The 19,454-nt window shown below is 39.7% G+C and overlaps 1 protein-coding gene across 13 annotated transcripts in view; it reads left to right on the top strand.

Moving 5' to 3' along the window:
- Positions 1-19,454, top strand: part of EPC1 (enhancer of polycomb homolog 1) — a 66,317-nt gene that overhangs the window by 28,488 nt on the left and 18,375 nt on the right. For 12 of the 13 annotated variants that reach the window (XR_013956180.1, XR_013956181.1, XR_013956182.1 and 9 more), the window contains 4 exons: positions 16,024-16,183; positions 17,570-17,715; positions 17,803-18,009; positions 18,388-18,536. Coding sequence is in view for 10 of the 13 variants with exons in the window: in XM_080609898.1 (XP_080466024.1) it covers positions 16,024-16,183; positions 17,570-17,715; positions 17,803-18,009; positions 18,388-18,536 (662 nt within the window). In the remaining 3 variants the exon portion in view is untranslated. Of the gene's footprint in view, positions 1-13,123; positions 13,183-16,023; positions 16,184-17,569; positions 17,716-17,802; positions 18,010-18,387; positions 18,537-19,454 lie in introns of those variants that run through there. The other variant, XM_080609907.1, reaches the window with a different exon arrangement.

The raw sequence follows: 19,454 nt of genomic DNA, 5'->3' as shown, positions 1-19,454 counted from the left end.
TTAGGCTGTGGTGTAATTTCCTTTTCAGATGGTCATAGAGCTGAATGCTAGCTGAGATGTTAAACTTTCTGGGTGGTTTTACCATTTTGCTCTTTCACGCTTTACCTGGAAATGATAGACAGTATTTATTGCTGAGGATTTGAAGGAAGCAGACCACTACTTTTAGCAGTGTCTGTGGAGACAGAGTTGGAATTTGAGGTCCTAAACCAGCTTTTGGCAGCAGTGTCATTTTCAGAGATGGAGAGAACATCATCTTACTTTGGTTTACTGTTGCTGAACTAACTTTACTAGGTCAAATCTTTGTCATAATACAGAATAAATGGAGGAAGTAGGAATACATTGTCTTGTGGATAGCTAACAAAAGCATCCAACCAAGCAAAAGAAAACCCAGCAAAAAGTTATTTGGGTTGAAGTTGGGAGTGGCCTGAAGCAACTGACACTGTCTCCTTGTAAATCACATTCAGTAGGCTTATTTGTCCTTGTCATACACTTAAACTCACTGCATGCATAGAGAGAATAACAATGGCAGTTACAATGCATTGAGGAAATGCTAGTCCTTATAGTAAACCTTTCCTATTCACCTTTCTTCTTCCTCCTTTCGTCCCCTTCTCTGCATGACTTTACTGTTTTTCACCTCTTTTGTGCAGTGTTTATACAAGCCTTAAAACTAAGTTTGATCATAATTGCACATAAAAGGTCATGAATTTGAAACGCTAGTTTGTCTTATGGGTTTAAAGGCAATCTAAATAAACTTGGGGATTACAAGACACCAAGAATAGCTGACCTATAAAGAATAATGATTCGGCACCTGACTCGCAGTCCATGTAGACTTTGTCATTCAAAACCTATTTTTACTGATCAGGAAACTTTTAAGTTGGTATTTTGTCAAAGCCTTTCAGCCTAATACAGGCCTCTAGGTAGCATCTTTATGCATTCAAATGTACCAGTGTTCACTTTAAGTCCAGAAAAGTGTCTAAACATGTAGATTTGCAAACTGAAGACTGACGTCTGCAGCAGGAAATACATAGATAAGCTCATCACAGTGGTGTAGTCTTTGGAAAAATCTATTTTAAGTTATTCAGTGTTGCACCTGTCACCATCGCTACTGAAGAAGCACTTTTTCCACCTTTATGATATTTGACCTGAAATTCTGATCTGGTGTGTGTTGTAAATACAGCAGCTAAAAGGTAAATAAAGTATTGTTAGGTTTTGATTAATGTATTTCAACAAAATGTAGTTAACTAGAGCAATTCTATATCAATTGCTAGGTAGGCTTCATCTTTATTAGATGCCTTATGCAGTGTAACTCTTGAGTACATCTCTTCTAGTATTTGTACTTCGGGGGGGGGGGGTACTTCAGTTTTCTTAAATGTCTTAGCAGCTCTCCTGATACCTTGCTGTCTTAGTGTGTGATGTGAGAGTTACAAACTGCAATGCAGTCTTTTTTTTTTTTCTCCTCTTAGCGAAAGCTGTAATTTGGAGGAACATGAGGTGTGACTTTGCTACCATTGACACAGTTACTGGAGGGCAAGGTTAGGTATACGCTTTGCCAGCCTGTGCATATATGTGCAGCTCAGGTGTCTGCTTGTTACTGTATTTGACAGTTTATTCCTCTGTATAATGCATAATGGAAATATTTAAAATACAGATACTGTGGAGTCTACGAAAGTGTGCTTGTTTAGTAGCTTTTAGTCATTACTATGTGCTTTTTCTACAGACTTTATTCCCCATAGCACTGAAGTGGATAATACTTGAAAGGTTTTTTGTTCATTTTTGAAATAGGAATAAGCTTAATTCAAGGTGATGCTCTGGAAGCTTCTGTAGTTTGAATTTTTAAACTGAACTGTTGTATGACCTTTTTATATGGAATGCACATGTGAGTTCTTGAAGAGTGCTTAGATTGTTTCGGCGGTTATGGCAAACTTCTTTTTGCTTGTCTCATGTAAGATGCTGAGCCTTAACTTGTTAATGAACAGATTTAAACATCTGTTGATACTTGTTTTTCTGATTTTTGACGATTTTCTGTCTCCACATTACTTGAATACTGTATGATGTTCAGTATAAGTATCAGTCAAGTTCTGTTACCGTTTAAGTGTGAATGACTGCTTGAGGTAATGAAACTGTACTTTACAGAAGACGTAGTTAAACCTGACAAGAATATAGTAAATGAAGCAATCTTATGGGAAGGTACAGCTCTTGTAGTTTTGTGTGTTACAGAATCTATGTAAACCCCATGGTTCACTCACTGATTTTTATTATTAATAGTACTAGTAGTAGTAGTAGTTCATTTGCCTTTTTCCCCCCAACAAAAAATAAAGTTGCATGTGTTGGTTGTCTGTCAAGCCTCTTATTAACAAGAGTTGTATAGTGCACACTGGACTAAGAAGTTCATAGAAGCAAAAATTACCAGACTACTAAACACAAAGACTAAAGTAAATTTAACTTGCACTCCCAGCTTCTGATACCCTGTGGCTCTGAGAGAGAACTGCTATGGTTTTTGTGCCATTCTTACTGTTCACTGTAGGAATACCCATGAGCTCCTTTTTGAGACAGTGTTAGGCAAAATGGCACTCTGACAAAACCCACACTTGTGATGCAGTTAGTTTCTGTAACTGTTCTGTGCTCTGTGAAGAGTTTGGTTTACTAGTAATGCCTAGCATTTACCTTAGTCCAGTCAACCAGTTTTGGATGTTTGTTTATTGGGTAGGTATGTGTTTTGGTATTTAGAGTTCTGAACTTTAAAGTCCAGATAATATTAAGTTTTGGAGTCTTATTGCAGGCTCTGAGGGGAAAAATAGTAGCTCTAGTAGTGTTCTTGAGATCTATTTTTAATAAAAGAATCCAAATCCTGTTCTTATTTGGTCTTGTTTTTCCTCCAGAATCTTTGAGCATATGTAGATCTGGGAAGTGTCAGTCATGCAGTTTGTGCAGCCTGGTCTGCGGAAGGTAATGGTTTTAAGCCTTCAGCAGACTAATACTGGGGAAATAGAGGTGCTCCTCAGACTGTATGTTCTGGCTTTATTTCCTTGCCTGCTGCTTTTCTGTGCCTTGCGTGTCTTGATTCTGTACTGTTACTGAGTTGATTGGTGCATCCAGATTGAGATATGCCTTAACTGCAAATGGAAAGGGTTCATTTAATGAGAATCATTTGAAAACCTGGTCTGAGGAACAGCTCCTCTGGAAGGAGTCATAGATGTTTTTTTTTCCATAGCTGACATAGAAAATTTTGAGAAAAATGTAGTATAAAATTTCATCCAACTCAGCTGACTCTTTTTTAAGTCATGTTATGTTTCTAAATACAGATTTATAACTTACCTTTAACTTCACCCAGTGCTGTGTATGATATTCTACTATGGAATACTTGAGGCACCCTGTCTGTAGTGTAAACGCACAGCCCTGTGCACACCTGCATATTAGTATTGTTCAGAAAAGTAGTAAAACAACTTTTCTTACTTGCTGAAACTCGTTTGCAGTGAAGTTGGATTTACATATTATTTGTTATTCAAATGACACTGCTTTTTTTTTTTTTTTTAAGCAGTGGTCAGTAGTGTTAACAGTACTGTTGAGTCCTGGTAACTAATAAAAATGCTGGAATCAAAGTATGCAGCTCTTGCCATCCAACACTGACTTCTTATGCAGTATTACTAACACACAGTAATGTTTAAGCAGCATCAGTATGTTGCTGCGTCTATCTTTTAACTTGGGAACTTGATAGAATTTTATTATGAGTCAGCTGATGAAGTGATCTTACAGTTCTGCTTCCATTTTCCCCATACAAGGGAAAAATAAATTTGCTGTGAAGATTTCTTCAGGCTCTCCTAAGTGGCTTCATAGCTGAAACCTTTGATAAGGACAGGTTAAGTTTTGAGAGCAGTTCTCATTCTATTTTAGATTGTATCCTGAAAGCTGTATTCTTGTGAACTGTATCATGTCTTGGGTTAATTTTGTGTTACAGTCTGATTTCAGTGTGGATGTCATGCCTTGATCTACTTAAGTAACACATTAAAAGCATCTTAATGTTCTTTAGAATCCTTTATTTAGGGATAATATACTGTATTATGTATTTGCTGTACTATGTTATAATCTGTGTAATACTGTTTTATGATTTAAGCTGTATTATATTCGGTATAGATCACTGAAATAGTTTTGATGCATTGCAGTCCCAAATTATGACAATACAGCTGGAACAGCAGGGCTGTGGTAAAGAAGAGGGACTTAGGTTTGCAGCTAAGTCTAGAATCTGTGCTGCAGTCATGCAAGGTGGACTGACACGGTTTAACCGTGTTGATACTGAAAAGATGCGGTTGCACTGTTTCCTTAGAGCTTGCCATGGTCTTTACATTACCTGTCTGTGAACTGATTTAGCTTACAGCAGGCAATTTGCCTAAGAATAACTACCAGGGCTGTGTAGTCTTAGGAGTTCCACGGGAGTCGAAGTGATCACAGAGGAAAAGATGGGAAATTTTTATGGCTGTTACCAGCGCTGAGGAGATGGGATAGCTCCTTCTGCTAGTATTAAGCTGTTAGCAATTCTTAAAAAAATACTTCAAACTGATGCTGAGTCCTGTGGTTCTGAATGCATGTACTGCACTATTGATTTGGCAAGCAGCCGAGTTAACTTTAGTCAGGCTGGTTTTAGGTAGTCTGAACAGGACCTGTGCCTGGCAAGACTGAGGTGTTAAATTCCACTTGTGAACGGTACTGTGATTTAATGTATGTATTAAATACTGGAGTTTTCCTGATTCCCAGGGTTGTGTACTTAACCCTCTCTAGCATGTCTTAAGCCTCTCTCATTAATTTCTTCATCTCTGCCTGTCTCTTTTCCATAGTAATTTAAAATGTGAAGCTAATAATTCTTTTCAGATTTCTGGTAACAGGACAGCAAATCAGTCTCTATTTCTTTTAGAGTTGTGATCTCTAGTATAATGTTGTTAGACTTCTGCGTCAAATGCCCTGTGTGTCCTCCACCTCACGACCACAATCCACTGAACAAGCATAGCAGGTAAAACTTTCTTAGAAGTTGCAAGTAATTCATTGTCGGAAGCAAGATCTTCTCAAGAAAAGGGCAGTTTTCTTGCATGCTCCTTTAAGCGTCTGATTTGAACATGGGGAAAAGCAGTCAACTAGGATGCTCAAGATGATGTGGGTGACCTCATTTGTAAGCAGTGTTCCAGACAGACTAATAATTAGGAAGGTTTCTTGATAGTCTGTTAATTACAAAACCCACATATTTTAAAAAGTAAGTTAGATCACGTTTTCACTGAGTAATTGCTGTTTAATCCTATGCAGCTATTTTAAATTGGCATTTGTTGCTGAGGTAGAATTATTACAGTAATTACAGTGGAATCCTTCCTAATTGACTACTCATGAGACTGACTTCAGTTGATTAACAAAGTGACCACCATAGTTTTTCTCCAGGTTTGGAATATGAAAGGGCAGTTTTAGGCTCTGCTAACAAGAAAACAGCTTTCTCTACTGCATAGAATGATTCAGGACATTGAGAGATCTTCGCAGCTTCAGAAGGGAAGATTACAGGCATGTGGTTTGGGTGAATCTTCAGGCAGCTTAAATTTATGTGAGAGAGTGTTTACTCTGTGTGCATATATATTACTGGTCATAATAGAAAGATGGCTTATAATTGATGTGGGAGGTGGAAGTGGTCTGCTGTCTTCTCACAGACCCGTCAGAGGAGAGAGCAAGGAGTGACAGTCAGTAACTCAGAACCACGCAGCTGCTCGCTCACTCCTCTCCACCCCCTTCTTCTTCCCCCTGGCTCCCAGAGGAATGGGGAGGAGAATCGAAAGAATGTGACTCCCACAAATAGGGAAAAGAACAGTCCAGTAACTAAGGTATAGCACAAAACCACTACTGCTACCATCAATAATAATAATGATAAGGGAAATAACAAAGGAAGAGAATACAGCTACTCACCACCTGCCGACCAATACCCAGCCCCACCCGAGCAGTGATCTAGCCCTTCCAGGTAACTGCCCCCGCTTTATATACTGGACATGTCATGCTGTGGTATGGAATACGTCTTTGGTGAGTTTGGGTCAGGTGTCCTGTCTGTGCTTCCTCCCAGCTTCCCCTCCTCCCTGGCAGAGCATGAGGCTCAAAAAGTCCTTGGTTGGAGTAAGCATTACTTAGCAACAGCTAAAAACATCAATTTTACCAGCATTGCTCGCAGGCTGAAAGTCAAAAACGCAGCTTTGCACCAGCTACTAAGAAGGAGAAAAATGACTGGTACTGCTGAACCCAGGACAGTGACATAATGCTTTGTTGACCCACCATTCTGTGTGTTTGTTGTGACCAAATTTAAAGTATTGCTAACACATTACATGATATTCATGTACTTGAGGTCAGGAGGGTTTGCTTAGCAACACAACTGTTGCCTTGCCATTATCGAAGGTCAACTCTATAAGCTGGTATTCAGGAGTTGGGCTTTGCTGTCTCAGAGTCAAGGATCAGCGTAATTCAGGGACTGATCTTGTGCCAGAATACCTGTTGAAGACTTCTCTGCTCTTCAAGGCAGCATCAGATTGCCCTCAGCAGTACAACTTCAGTCAGAATTGGACTCTTCACCATCTTGTTACAGGTGCTGTAACAAACTTGTCAGAATGTCTCTGCTGTTTTACATGTAGTTATGTGTGACTGGATATAGGTAATAAAAGGAAAAGTGTGTTGCGTTTCTGAAATAAGTGCTTCTCTAATAAGCTGTGAAGCCTGTTGTTTAGGAAGAATTGAGCATTTTTGCTTCCAGTCCTGCTAGAAGCCACCAGAGCTACTTGCTGCCCTAAAGATAAGAAAAATGCAAAAGAAATTTGGAGTGTCCATCAATAGTTTACATCATCTAGGATAGTTAATGTGTTCTTGGCTGTGTGTTCTGTATCTTTGTTTGCAGCATTCCTGGTGTCTGCCTGTTCTTGGGTACCTGGGTAAGCCCTTCCTTTTGCAGTGGCAGATAACTAACCCCCATAGAGTCTCACAGAAGCATACTTCTGATACCTGAACTGGTTCTGGGAATGGGAGGGGAATAATGTGAGTGAGGAGTAAGGGGTTGCATAAGAAAAATAAAAAACTGCATGTAACTCTCTGAGATCAGTCTCCATGATCCTTCTAATCTTGGATTTAAAATATGTCTGAATAGTAAGTTGCAGGATAGCTAAGATCTGGTAACAGGAGGAGGTGGTGAAGAGAATGAGCCAGTTTGCTCTTTTTATTCCTTTCTGTGCAAAGATTTAGTGGATTTAATCTGTGGACAAATTTAATTTAGAGTGGATTGACTGTCACTCTTGCAAAAGAGGCCACCTTCTCTGATTATGCAAGTTACAGAAATCTCTTGTATGGCTGAGAGACAGGATACATAGCCCAAAGCTCACTGAGCCAAGTACAAGGGGGAGGTTGGGGAGTGGTTTGCAGGCAGTAGGTCATAGAAGCACTTCAGTAGTCCCTATCACAGTATCACAGTGTGCTAGAGATTGGAAGGGACCTCAAAAGATCATCTAGTCCAGTCCCCCTGCCGGAGCAGGAACACCTAGATGAGGTTACACAGGAATGTGTCCAGGCGGGTTTTGAATGTCTCCAGAGAAGGATGAGTTAGTCTGAATGGGCTTAGTGTGCAGTGGGATCTCATGGCAACTTTGCTGTGTTGTCTTCCAGTACCCTTCCACCAGTAAATGCTGCTGATGTGAGATAACCTACATATAGGAACAGTACTGTTGCTGTGAATTTAGCAGCCAAAAATCTTTACCTTGTAGCCTGGAATCAGGTTGTGCTTGCAGCTCTGAATGATGTATTAACCTCTGAATGATGTATTAACAACTGAATCACTTCTGAATGATGTATTAACAACTTCTGGTTGGTCTGGTTTTGGGTTTTGTTTGGTTGGGGTTTTTTGTTTGGTTGGGGTTTTTTGTTGTTTGGTTTTATTTTTCCAGTTTCTATTGGGTTTTTTGTTAATTTCAGCTTACCTACAGAGTAATGTGTTTGTGCTTAAGATCAGCTGGAATTTTGTTGAATTCTTCTTGTGTGTTCAGGTGTTTTTCCAAGAGAGTTCTGGATCACAAGTTGCCAGAAGGTAGAATGAGTATAAAAAAGACAGGTCTGTGAGTATGTATGCTTGTACGTCCTCAATTCTATCTCAGCTGTGATCTGTTTTGGTGTAACTGTTGTGAACCTAATGCTTCTTAAGGACACCAGTTTCAACAGGTGGTTGTTTTCAGTTCTGGTATGTTAAGCATTGTAGGGTGAGCTGTGAGATTGTAACTTTGGAAAGCATTTCTGTCAGGCAAGGGATGGGTGGGAGAGGATTCTCCTCAGTCATACTGGTGTAAATCAGCAAGTCTGTGGAGACCAGTAGCTGGGCAGTGGCTTGATGTGGTACTAATGACAGAATCGATTGTGATGTCCTTTTTTATAGTTCCTGGATTTTGGAAGCAAAGATGTGATTATGATGTGCACAGGCTTGCGAATTTGGAGAATTTCTGCTTTAATCTACATAGTGGACTTAAGAGTTGGCTGTTTTGGTCATGTCCATAAGCAGATGTGCCTTAAATAATTATTTCTTTTAAGAGCTCTGGAATAATTTGGGTAAATTATTTGAAGAAACACACAGTCAAATTGCAAAACAGTAAATTGCTTCTTTCGGTCTTAATAATACGCACTCGTTACTACTGCACTGATTTGATTTTTTTTTTTTTCAATTGACTTTCTAAAACAATAACATGCATTCTGTCCCTTTGGTTTGTTCAGCTGTTAATGACAGGGTCTTGTCAATTTGTCTTTTAATGCATTGTGTTGTGGTTATATTACTTTGAATTTCATCTCTAAGGTGTGCTGCAGAGTAAATGTTTCATTGAAGGAGTCTTTGTTGCTCTGGCAGTGCCAGTTTTCTTTGAGAAACCGTAGGAATCTGAACAGTCATGTTGCCAAAAACAATTTACCAAGAATTACCAAAATGTGAAAGAAGGCAAATGCTGCTAGCTTTCAGTTGCTGTGCTTCTGCTTGTCTATTCTTGTAGTTGGGTTGAACCACAATTATGGTATCCTTTCTTTATGCTCTAATTATTGTCATTCAGGTTTTTTAAATTTGCTAGAAATGCAGCAAGTATGCAAGTAGTAAAGTTGTTCTGAGGAATTACACTCATGTCCTTGCATTGTAATGCTGTTGCCCCTTCCCCCCCCCCCCCAGCAGAACTGAACAAAAGTTCCAGTTCCTTCAGGCTGCAGTGAGAGCTGCTCTGCTGTGTTCCTGCTTTCCCCAAGTGTCTGTTACTGACAATTTGCTGTAGATTATTTTTTTGCTCTTTGATGTTTTGAAGTGTGCAGTGGCAATACTGATGCAATGAGTGGATACAAGGGGCAAAATTGGTAACTTCAAGAGAAAGGAAGACTGCAGGACAAAGAGTGGTGTCTATACATAATTTTCCTTAGATCCAAGTACATCCTGCCTTGCTACATTCTGGGTACTGAGAAGAAGGGTTGCTCTTCTGGTGGGCTTTTTGTGTAGACTGTCTAAAGAAGAAAATTTCTGAAGGAGGAAAGTGGTTGTTGAGCTTTTGCTTGTTTAAACAACTAGCAGGGTAAATGGTAAGTGTTGGAATTCTAACTGTTCAGGTATTTTTCTGAGCAGGAATATAGTGGGATGAATAGATGCTATTTCATGTTACTGGCTGTGTGTTTCAAAAATTATGAAGCTGCTTTTTCCCTCAGGCACTCTCTCTCTGGGCTGAGTGGTCCTGTTGCATCCCTTGGGCTCTGGGGTTGCCTGACCACATGATGACCCAGTGCAGGAAGCTAACCTGATGGAAAATTAACTGAGTGGAGGAAGAGCAAGCAGGGTTTTAGGTTTTGAATGAAGTCTCTGAGTAGCTTTAAATAAATTTAGTGCACGGTAAGATGAGAATATTCTGTAAGTGTTTGTAGAAAGAGGAAACCTTGATTGTATTTGATACTGAGATAGTTGAAATGTTTATCTGCCATAGCTTTTCTTCAGTCTTCATATTTTTTTCTTCTTGGTGTTCATTTTAAAAATAATTTTGGGTTTAATTTAGTCATGCAGCTTAAGCTAGTTAAATGGCTACTAAAGGGAATCATCTTTGTCTCTTCCTTTCCACACTGCCTCCCCCCGCACCTGCTCCAGCAGTTCAGGGAGCTAATTTGTCAGATTAGTTGTTTCTAATTGCTTTCAGGGGAAGCAGGAGAGAGATGGCTTTCTGTAGGTTTGGTTCCCTAAGCTGTAATCACAGGTTCAGTCTGGCATGAGGCAGTGGTAACATGGTGCACAAGACTGCATCTTTTAGTGGTAGCTGTTAGATGAGTTTCCTTCTAACAAATTACAGCCTTTGAGCTTGACTAACTCCCCTGAAATTTGTGCTAGGAATATAAAGAAACAGTGAAATAATTTCACAGCTATTTGAGAACTTCTGAGGGGCAGATGATGTTCCAGAGAATGGGAAAAGGCACTGCAACTGTGCTGCTCAAAAAAACCACATTAACACCACCCCTCCCCCACCCCCAAAAAACAAAACAAAAAAAACACACACACACACACAAAAAAAAAAAAAAAAAAAAAAAAAAAAACCAAAAAAAAACAACCAAAAAACAAACCACACACAAAAAAACCCTGAATCCCCGCCCCAACCCCCATGACAGCCTGTTGAAAAGGTAGGAGCTAAAGGGTTACAAATAAGCTATCTTAATGCAGTTTCTGGAGCAATATGGATAATTAAATTATTCGACCCCAGTAGGCACCTGGAAGATACTAATCTTTTGTGAACAACTAATAGGAGTTTTTCAAGAAAAAGTCCTGGTTAATCCAGTCTTACTATGGCAGGGAAGGGACCAAGTGCGTAGATGCATCTTGACCTTTAAAAAAAGCTTTTTGATACTGCTGTAATAAGCAGTGAATGAAAACAATATTATAGAAACTCTTGTATAGTGGAAATATATCCAATTAAAGAAACCCTGGAAATTGATGAACAGTCAAGGTTAAAAGATATGTTAAATTTCTGAGAGGTCTCTCTTTGAATGTCTGTTGGTGTTTTCAGGAGTGATTTGGGCTACAGCGTCTATATATTAAATCAAGATAACATGAAAGGCAGTATGTTTGATTAGGATTTGGAATTCAAAGTCATTCTGACAAACTGAGGAAACCACTGCGTTTTATTTAATGGAAAGCTTCAGATGAATGAGGTGTTGCATTTGAGAGGGAGTGATCAGCTGTGCAGTCGCAGTGAAGGATGACTGCAGGATAGAAACTGTAACCTCTAGTAGGTTAGTTAATGGTAGATGTTCAATATGCTTTCAGATTAAAAGTGAATGCTTCCAGAGCTACCAGTCATACCTGATTATATATGTATTATCAGGAAAGAGAGATGTGCAGAGCTACCAGCTGAGATGTTGACTTTGGGGGGAAAAGTTGCTGCTGCTGATTTGTCCAAATAAGTGAGAACATGATGCATGGGGTTGTAAAGGGGAGGTGACCTTGTCTGCTTATTTTTGTTTATTTAGAATCATAGAATAGTTAGGGTTAGAAAGGATCTTAAGATCACCTAGTTCCAACCTGTCTGCCATGGGCAGGGACACCTCACACTAAACCATGTCACCCAAGGCTCTGTCCAGCCTGGCCTTGAGCACCGCCAGGGATGGTGCATTCACAACTTCCCTGGGCAACCCATTCCAGTGCCTCACCACCCTCACAGTAAAGAATTTCTTCCTTATATCCAATCTAAACTTCCCCTGTTTAAGTTTTAACCCGTTACCCCTTGTCCTGTCACTACAGTCCCTAATGATGAATCCCTCCCCAGCATCCTTGTAGGCCCCCTTCAGATGCTGGAAGGCTGCTATGAGGTCTCCACGCAGCCTTCTCTTCTCCAGGCTGAACAGCCCCAACTTTCTCAGCCTGTCTTCATTCGGGAGGTGCTCCAGCCACCTGATCATCCTCATGGCCCTCCTCTGGACTTGTTCCAACAGCTCCATGCCTTTTTTTATGTTGAGGACACCAGAACTGTACACAGACTCAAGTGAGGTCTCATGAGAGCAGAGGGACGGATTACCTCCTTCGACTTGCTGGTCATGTTCCTTTTGATGCAGCCCAGGATACGGTTGGCTTTCTGGGCTGCGAGCGCACACTGCCAGCTCATGTTCATTTTTTCATCGACCAACACCCCCAAGTCCTTCTCTGCAGGGCTGCTCTGAATCTCTTCTCTGCCCAACCTGTAGCCATGCCTGGGATTGCTCCGACCCAGGTGTAGGACCTTGCACTTGTCATGGTTAAACTTCATAAGGTTGACATCCCTTTCCTCCAGCGTATCAACCGAACCACACAGCTTGGTGTCATCGGCAAACTTGCTGAGGGCGCACTCAATCCCCCTGTCCGTGTCACCGACAAAGATGTTGAACAAGACCGATCCCAACACCGATCCCTGAGGGACACCGCTCATTACCGGTCTCCAGCTGGACATCGAGCCATTGACCACAACTCTTTGAATGCGACCATCCAGCCAGTTCTTTATCCACCAAATGGTCCACCCATCAAATTGATGTCTCTCCAGTTTAGAGACAAGGATGTCGTGTGGGACAGTGTTGAACACTTTGTACAAGTCCAGGTAGATGACGTCAGCTGCTCTGCCCCTGTCCATCAGTTCCATAGCCCCATCATAGAAGGCAACCAGATGGATCAGGCAGGATTTCTCCTTAGTGAAGCCATGCTGACTGTCACAAAGCACCTTGTTGTCCTTTTTCATGTGCCTTAGGATACCTTCCAGGAGAATCTGCTTCAAGATTTTGCCAGGCACAGAGATAAGACTGACTGGTCTGTAACTCCCTGGGCCATCCATTTTCCTCTTCTTGAAAATGAGGGTTATATTTCCCTTTTTCCAGTCATTGGGAGCTTCACCTGACTGCCATAATTTTTTGAATATGATGGCCAGTGACTTAGCAACTTCATTTGCCAGCTCCTTCAGGACCTGCAGATGGATTTCATCAGGTCCCATGGACTTGTGTACATTCAGGTTTTTAAGATCGTCTTGAACCAGATCCTCTCTTACAGTGGGCCTAGGGTCATCATTCTCACAGTCCCTGCGTCTGCCTTCCAAGACTTGGGTGGTGCGGTCAGAGCCTTTGCCAGTGAAGACCGAGGCAAAGAAGTCATTGAGAACCTCAGCCTTCTCCAAATCTAAGGTAGCCAGTTCTCCTGATGCCTTCCGGACAGGAACCACATTGTCCCTAGTCTCTTTTTATTTGCAGTGTAACTATAGAATCCCTTCCTGTTATCTTTCACCTCCCTAGCCAAGTTTATTTCTAACTGGGCCTTAGCTTTCCTAACCTGGTCCCTAGCTTCTTGGACAACGTCCCTGTATTCTTCCCAGACCGCCTGTACTTGCTTCCACCTCTTATAAGGCTCTTTTTTCCCCTCAGAGTTTCCTCAGCAGCTCCTTATCCATCCAAGGAGGTCTCCTGGCCCTCCTGCTGCACTTCCTTCTAGTTGGGATGCAACACTCCTGAGCTTGTAGCAGGTGATCCTTGAATATCAACCAACGGTCTTGGGCACCCCTGCCCTCTAGGGCTATATCCCATGGAACCTTACTGAACAGGTTCCTGAAGAGGCCAAAGTCTGCTCTCTTGAAGTCCAGGGCAGTGAGCTTGCTGCATGCTCTTCTCACTGTCCCAAGGATCTCGAACTTGACATGAGAAGACATGCCATTTGTCATTTTTCAACTTGAAAAGACATGCCACTTAGTGGCATGTCTTTTGTGATGGATTGAGACACATAGAAACAGCAGATTAGTTTAGCTGTTTCAGTGGATGGACTTTTATCCAGTTGCTTTCATGGTATGTGGTCATGGAGTCACAGAATGGTTAGGGTTGGAAAGGACCTTAAGATCATCTGGTTCCAACTACCTGCCATGGGCAGGGATGCCTCACTAGACCAGGTTATTGAACACTGTCAGGGATGGGACAACTTCCTTGGGCAGCGTGTTCCAGTGCCTTGCCACCCTCACAGTAAAGCACTTCTTACTTATATCTAACCTAAATCTTGCCTGTTTAAGTTTAAAACTTGACTACTAAAACTCCCAGCTCAAGTAGTGAGTATTTTTGTAATTGGGATGAGAGTCAGGCAAAACTATGATTCGTGCTTCTGTTTCAACAGCATTGTGGAGATTTCTGTAATTATTTGTTACTGAAGCCTGTTAGGAAGTCAGTATAGAGTAGTGGTACTAAATAGCAGTGCCGATTTCCATATCAAAGGTGGATCAGAGACATTGAAATCTTAATTCAGTGTCTAACCCCTTTCCCTGAAATGAAACATTATTTTTGTGTTTAAAAACACAAGTTGGGATAGATGTGCCAGGAATCCATCATATGATTATAAAAATAGTAAGCCTTTGCTCTTATTCAAAAGCCATTGGTCATTACCATGTATTTAACATAGAATCCTACTATGCTATATGAAAATTAAACTTAATTCCCTGTTCTGCAGCAGTTGGAGCTGTTGTGACAAAATACTGAAAAATTATGACTGTTAATACAAATTCAAGGTGTCTGGCAGCAATGCTTCATTAAAAGGCAGACAAGACATTATTTTGTACCATACCTAAGAGAGAATTTTATCTGTCACATATCCTGGGTGACAGATGTTTCTACACTTAGCAAATGCTAGAGGATCAGAGTCAGTCCAGTGATTATTACTTGTGACTGTATGATATGTCATGTTCTCAGGAGTAGTCTCTTTTCATGAGGAAACTTTTTAATGGGACACATGTGGAAAAGAATATCTACAACTTGTTTGAAGGTAAAGATAGAGTGGAATCCTGTGAATCCTTGCAGCAGTTACACCTTGGAACAGATTTTAGTTTGAGTGTTGCATTAGCTCTGCAGTTTACAACAAAGCCTATTTTGTAGTTGTTTTGAGACAGAAGATGTTAATTGCCTTTACTGTACTGAAGAGGGAGTAGATTGATGTCAAAGATACCATAAGATGATATGGATGAATGCTGATACCTTTTACTTCAATATTAAAATGGATTACCCTGCCACTCTTTTGCTGCTGTTCCTGGTTTGAGTATTGCAGTAATGTGGTTTATAGCAGATCTCAGATAGCTGTATTGGTACAACTGATGCAGCACTCCTTTACTGGGCACCAAGAAAGGAACAGTTTAGATACTTAAGAAACCAGCTTTGGTAATAAGGAAAAAGTAGTGTGTTACATTGTCAGTAAACCATTTACATACATGCGTGCATCTTGCTATGTTGAATTTTTGTTGGTAACTGCTGATACTACTTATTGTCATGACAGCACCACAGGAATGCATTTGAATATTGGCATTAGAAAATTACTAGAATTCATAATGTGATTGATCTTTACTTAGGTTGTAGTAACATAAATGGAATTTACTTTTGAGCTTGAAAAACAACTGCAGATTTCTGAAAGTTAATTATTCTCACCCTCATGACTTATAGTTTAATAATAAATTGACAGATTAGGAGTGAGAAAAGGAGGGTAATGGAAAGCATTGCCATAAATGAGAATGTCTTTAGAGATCATCCTCTGTCTGGGTAAAAATAGTTGTTTCTCTTCTAAATAGATGATAGCAGGCCTCCTTTCCATTTTTCTGACATCACTGGCTGTGAAATGGCTGTAGAAAATACAGACTAATACCAGAGTAAATATCTGTCTGTAGCTACTTGTTATAATCTGTATGCGTAATCAATCATAAGTGTCTCTCCAGAAATATGTAAAGATGGATTTATGTGAGCCAAGAACATGCAACTTGACTTTCAAGTTTAGTAACTGAAGCGTTGTGTGTTTGTAAAAGGGGGAGAGCTCCACCTACTGGAAAAACCTTCCGGTTTATGAAGTGTATTTTGGGTCAAGATTGATTGTAGTATCGATTTCTTAGGTCTGGTCTCAGGGATTTGGAATGTGAGCACTTGCAAATAAATAGACTTCCTTCAGCTTTAAAAAGCCTGTGCCCTGAAAATATTTTCTCATGTTTTCATCTTGTCTTCTTTTGTTTATAGGAGCATCATCTCCAGCGGGCCATCTCAGCACAACAAGTATATGGAGAGAAGAGGGATAACATGGTTATACCGGTTCCAGAAGCAGAAAGTAATATTGCATACTATGAATCTATATATCCTGGAGAATTTAAAATGCCAAAGCAGCTGATTCACATACAGCGTAAGTGAAGTAATTTATATTCATTGAAATCTACACCCAGAACTTTATCTTGCTAGTAGTATTTCAGGAGATGAGTCTTAAATGTCTGTTGAGCTCACATCAACTCACTTCTGAGAATTTATTTTTTCCAGCATGTGAAGTTGAAAAGGTACTTTTAGTTCTTGATGAAGAGATAGGCAGATGTCCTTCTTGATTCTTTATGTTAATACTTCACAATCTCAAAGGCCTGTTTCTGCTCTCTGTAATAATACTTAGTAGTTACAGCTTGCAGAGAAATTTAGGTTCGTTAGCAAGGGCAGACAAAAATCTTGAAGAGGAGAACATATAATACATAGTTAAGAAACAGAGTACCTGTCCCCTGAAGCTTAACCAGGATATAATGGCAATAAAGTGGATTGGGAAGCCGAGCAGAAATGGCAACAGTAGTAGCATTTGCCTCTGCCGGAATGGAAGTATTCTGCATCTAAAAGTAGGTGGGTTTTGATACCACTGATGATTTGCAAATGTGCTTGGATTTTGTTTTTGTTGGGAGATACCAGCTATTATGTATGGATGAGACTCTTAATGTGAGCACCACATTACTTCAGATACCTTTTGAAAACATTTTAAAAATGTAACCTGTTGCAGAATTCTGTTTTGCAGTGTAATTTGTAGAATTTAAAACGTAGTATCTGTCATTTAAACAGATCTCATGCCTTATTAACTTTGGTTAAAGGTTAGACTTCTACATCAGTCTGAGCATCAGTGATAGCTTAAAGTATTAGAATTGTGAAAAAGTTTGCGTTGAAAGGGACCTTTAAAGGTCATCTGGTCTGACCCCCCTGCAGTGAGCAGGGTTTACCTTCCACTATATCAGGTAGATTAGAGCATGTTGCTGTGCTCTGAAGAAAATGAAGAGACTAATATTAGTAGTCTTTCATGCTGATGTTAAGGTTACACTGTTTCATTCTTTTTCTTATCTAGTGGTCTAACAGCTGAAATGGTAATTTTTTTTCAGCTGCACTGTATTCTACAGTGTATTCATTGTACCTTTGAAGTGTGTTTGGGCTGAAGTCTTAAGTGTTCGTAATACAGTATATACACATCATTGAAAATATTGACCAATCTAAAAGTTTCTTACTGAAAGCAATGAGGTTTGACCAGTAGTAAGCTTTCATTAGTTAACAATATATAGTCAAATAGATAACCAGCCTTTACTCCGGATTTTTAATGGTGTGCTTTTTTTTTTTTTTGAGAAAAAACTAGGTATAGCTTCAAAGTAGCATTACTGCAACATTCAAACAAATAATTTGGGTTTGTCTTCAGAATAATCTGGTGTGTACTCCAGATACTGCTATTAGAAGAAAACATTTCTATAGTAAAACTAACTTTCAGTGTGGTGTTTAGCTTTTAGTTTGGATGCTGAGCAGCCGGATTATGACTTGGATTCAGAAGATGAGATCTTTGTGAATAAGTTGAAGAAAAGAATGGACATCTCTGCTTTGCAGTTTGAGGAGATGATAGACAGACTAGAAAAAGGCAGCGGTCAGCAGGTACAGTGGTACTTTGAATACAAAGAATTTTAAATATGCACTCTCTGTATTGCTATATGAAAGTGACATGCTGGGCTTTACATTTAGCCAGTCAGCCTGCAAGAGGCCAAACTGTTGCTGAAGGAAGATGATGAATTGATCAGAGAAGTCTATGAATACTGGATTAAAAAGAGGAAAAACTGTCGAGGTCCCTCTCTTATACCAGCAGTGAAACAAGAGAAGCGGGATGGTTCCAGCACAAATGACCCTTATGTTGCATTTAGAAGACGAACAGAAAAGATGCAGACACGGAAAGTAAGTAAATCTGTTCTTCCTTCTGCTTTCTTTCTCTTCCTTTCCTCTCTCTCAAAAAGTAGCTTATATAAAAAAACAATCCTGCTAGGTATTATAAAGCAGTAAAAGTTGGGATGTTCTTTTGTTTTAATTTGCAAGTGTAAAAGCATAAAAGAAACTATTTTAGGACAGCTATTGAACAGAAGTTTATACGCATTTTTCCACCAAATCTGCTAAATCTGCTTACAGTATTGGTAGGCTGTAGCTCATTGCTAACAGGCACATGCTTTTTTTTTTTTTTTTTTTTAGCATGGGGGTTTTTAATATATAAATATTTAGAACTTTAATCATTATTTAATTTAGATGATGTGAGGAAACATATAAAATATGTATTTACAGAATCGAAAAAATGATGAAGCATCTTATGAGAAGATGCTTAAGCTGCGTCGAGATCTGAGTCGTGCAGTAACCATCCTGGAAATGATAAAGAGGAGGGAAAAAAGCAAGAGAGAGTTGTTGCATTTGACACTGGAAATTATGGAAAAGAGGTAATGTTATTGAAAATTTGCTGCAGAAGGCTCCAAAAACTACTTTGTATTTTGATTCCTGCAAATGCTTAGAACAGTGAGGGTTTTTTAGAAGTATTTAGGCTCTTCCACATTTACAGGGAAAGCATATTTTCATATATGGCAGAGGGGGGGAACCAAACATTAGGAAGCTGCTTATTAGGGCAAAGTAACCCAACACATGCATCTACATTCTTACATATGTACATGTATTCATGTATACGTATATAGCCTATTATACAGGAAGAGAGATCTTTGTTTCAGGTAAATTCAGTTGCAAATTTGTGTTAAATACGTAGATTAAGGAAATCCCAGCTAATTTTAAGGTTGTTTCCAATCATTGCTGTTCTTCTGTTTCTTCATTATCCCCATTCTTTTTTAGCAAAGCTTGATTTAATACCCTCTTGAGGAAAACAAATAAGCAGTTCAGTAGAGTATAAAATGTTGTTCTGTGACTCATCTCCAATGAGTGCTTCTCTTGACATCTTGGTTGTTGGCTGTGCTGAAGACCAAATGCTCTGCTCTGTCAGTTGTCACTTTGCTGGTCAAGTGGAAATCACATTTGCAATGTAGAGTTGTTCTTCAGGTTGATACTTAGAATCTGAATAGACTTCCGTGGCTGAAGTATCCATGTTTGAAAACAAATGTTTTGAGTCAGTATCTAAAAGTTCTAAAACTCATTTAGACTGTCTTCTGAAGGAGACAAGTTGAATGCCTCTGTGGGGCAATTTCTTCAAGCAGTAACTATTTTTATTAGAAATAGAGAGGGGAGAATCTCCCAAGATTTTCCAGTAGCTTTTTCAAGAAAAGAAGCTGTTGAATAGAGGAAAGACTCTTATGCCCCCCTCAAAATGGAAAACTGCATTTCAACTCAGCACTTTCACAGGACTTGAAATGCAG

Source organism: Psittacula echo (genome assembly GCF_963264785.1).
Source record: "Psittacula echo genome assembly, chromosome: 2".
Taxonomy (NCBI): Eukaryota; Metazoa; Chordata; class Aves; order Psittaciformes; family Psittacidae; genus Psittacula; species Psittacula echo.
Note: the sequence above shows the minus strand (reverse complement) of the source record. Positions and strands in the feature narration are given on the sequence as shown.